This window comes from Priapulus caudatus, unplaced genomic scaffold (genome assembly GCF_000485595.1).
Source record: "Priapulus caudatus unplaced genomic scaffold, Priapulus_caudatus-5.0.1 Scaffold911, whole genome shotgun sequence".
Taxonomy (NCBI): Eukaryota; Metazoa; Priapulida; class Priapulimorpha; order Priapulimorphida; family Priapulidae; genus Priapulus; species Priapulus caudatus.
The window spans coordinates 74,955-77,489 of record NW_014577972.1 but is presented as its reverse complement, the minus strand read 5'-3'; the positions used below and the strand labels follow the sequence as shown (position 1 = coordinate 77,489).

Here is a 2,535-nt window from a genome sequence, read left to right as displayed (position 1 = left end):
GTGCGTGCGTGCGTGCGTGCGTGCGTGCGTGCGTGCGTGTGTGTGTGTGTGTGCGTTTATGAGCGTATGCGTGCGTACATACGTGCATGTGTGATCACGTTCGTAATGTTTCAGCGCTGTACGGGGCTGACACATGCATCATGGTCAGTTTTCAATGCACGTAGGCGCTACAGGCTTGTGGCGGCTACTGCGCAGCCACTCATAGGCCAGTTTGGCTGGTTCACACTCCAAATATCTTAAAAAGCAAATCGAACCTGTCAGCTAGGACATGTAACGTCCGCTCGTATCGAGCTATCAGTGTTCAGCTATCAAAGGCGTTCACGCACCACTACCAACGGCCTTCTGATGATACGATCAAGAGCATTTAAAAGTCACTATTGTTAGCAGCTCTAATTTCGGACAGCTTATACCCGTCTACGCGTTCTAGTCTACCAATGGTTCATATAGTAGGCAGTCTGTCTGTAATCGGAACGTCTTGTTTACGCTTAGAATGCCTGCGTTAGTCGGTGAGAGCCATTGTACGCTTATCTTCAGCGACCTTAGTTGCCATTGTGACGTGCGGGGGGCGACTGGGCGGCACAGCGTGGGGACATTTGTCGCCAGAATTGAAGCATTTTCTTCGCAATACTAGCTATAATATTACATTATCAGAATTAATGCATTGTCATATATAGCGATGTAAGGGTGGATTGAGTGTAGTGTAAAATGGAGGATAAGCAGAAGAACCGAAATGGGTTGTGACACGGGAATCTGTTGGCGTTTATTCGGCCACGCCAGCCTGGGATCTTCTGTATATTCTTCACGCTACAAGACTCTTCCTAACACTGTTAACAGTAACAGCGACACCTTTGCAAATGTCGTAGCTGGCACCACTGTGGGGACGTCTCATTGTAAGGACATGCAAGGGTAGATAATAGTAGGGGAATAATAGAGGAATTCCTATACCCGATAATTATCCATACTTCTGATATACGTGTACTGCGTGGATCGAGAAAACAGAAGATCTCCATCTTTCTCACAGTTACATTTTATCAAGCTGTCACAACCACTATCTGGACATGTATCATCATGAGCACATACGCGTGTTGTATAAACCGAACAAAGTCTTTTTGATGGTCTTAACTTGAGAATGCGAGGAGATCTTCTATAATTATGTCAATTAGTCAACTGCAAGCGCCTTCTGCTTGCTGTAATGCTGCAACTGTATATGTTTGCTTTTGCTGGCTTCAGATGGCGCTGTGTCTAAGGAGCGCCACGGAGCGATCCCTGGTACTCATCGATGAATTCGGCAAGGGAACGACAGCGGTCAGTACACACGTGCCAGCTATGAATACCTCCTACTCGACCTTGTCTCCTCTTCCTGTACTGTTTACCCGTGTCGCGATGGGCAGGAAAGAAACCTTGAAAGGTGGGGGGAAATAGTTGTTGTATGCGTTTAGCTTACGGCCCAGGACAGGTTGAATACCGTGCCGATCCTTCGGACAGTGTGCCCGCAGCTTGCTACCGTTCATTTCACTTTTACCGAACGCAAACAGAGAGTCAGTCGACACAATGCAGTCATGTCGCAAGTACCTAGGCACTTAGTCTTACTTCTTCGTGCAAGAAAAGCGCCTATGTATGTTTGTTGGCGGGTTTCTAGCACGACAAGTGTAGGCACTTAAGCACGACAAAGGTTGCAGAGATGTAGGCAGAGCACTCGTCTTTCATCTAAAACACGCGAATACACGCGGTGCACAATATACAGCTGTGTATCTACTGTGTGTGGATAGCTGAGGGGAGCCTTGAATGGTGAGCTAGGCATATTTACCGTTGCGAGCCTGAGTGGGTGTTGCTTGCATGGTATTGCAAGTTGGAGTATGAATAATTATGCAACAATTAGCCTTGATAAGTGAGGTAATGCTCAATGATTGCACCTGTACTTGCCCTATATATTTCCATTAAGAAAATTCTGCTGTAATAAGTCTCCTACTCTTCCCCCTCTCCCCCCTCTCTCTCTCTCTCTCTCTCGTGTGCGTGCTCACTCTGAATATGTAGTTCTCTCTCGCTCTCTCTTCATCCCTCTTAACCTTTTTCCTTTCCCTCTCAACTCCTCCTCCTTCTCCTCTTCCCTTTTCTTTCTTTCTCCCGGCCCTCTCTCCCCCTCTTCCCCACTCTCGCACACGCCCTCTCTCCTTCCATTGCTTTCCTTCCCTCTCTTTTCCTACTCTTACAAGTCACTACCTTACCAAGTAACCTACCCTATATTTTATTCCCCTCGTTCATGTGCCTATCACCTAAATTGGTGTGTGCGTGCGTGTTCGTGCGTGTGATGGTGCACGTTTCTACTGCAGGTTGACGGTGTGGCGTTACTGACTGCCAGCATTGAACACTGGCTGGACAGCGGTGACAAGTGTCCCCACGTGTTCGTATCAACGCACTACCACATGGTCACCACCCTGCTACAGCCTACGCCACAGCTCAAACTCATGGTAAAGCTTCTCTGTACTCTCTCCCGCTCGCCGCGTCTGCTCCAACGACATCCAAGCGCCACCATAT

The 2,535-nt window shown here is 48.0% G+C and overlaps 1 protein-coding gene across 1 annotated transcript in view; it reads left to right on the top strand.

Annotated features, from left to right (window-relative positions):
- LOC106814354 (mutS protein homolog 5-like) overlaps positions 1-2,535 on the top strand; it is a 36,138-nt gene that overhangs the window by 11,688 nt on the left and 21,915 nt on the right. Inside the window, exons 21-22 of the mRNA XM_014818663.1 lie at positions 1,231-1,305; positions 2,331-2,468. Coding sequence (XP_014674149.1) covers positions 1,231-1,305; positions 2,331-2,468 — 213 coding nt within the window. The remainder of the gene's footprint in view (positions 1-1,230; positions 1,306-2,330; positions 2,469-2,535) is intronic.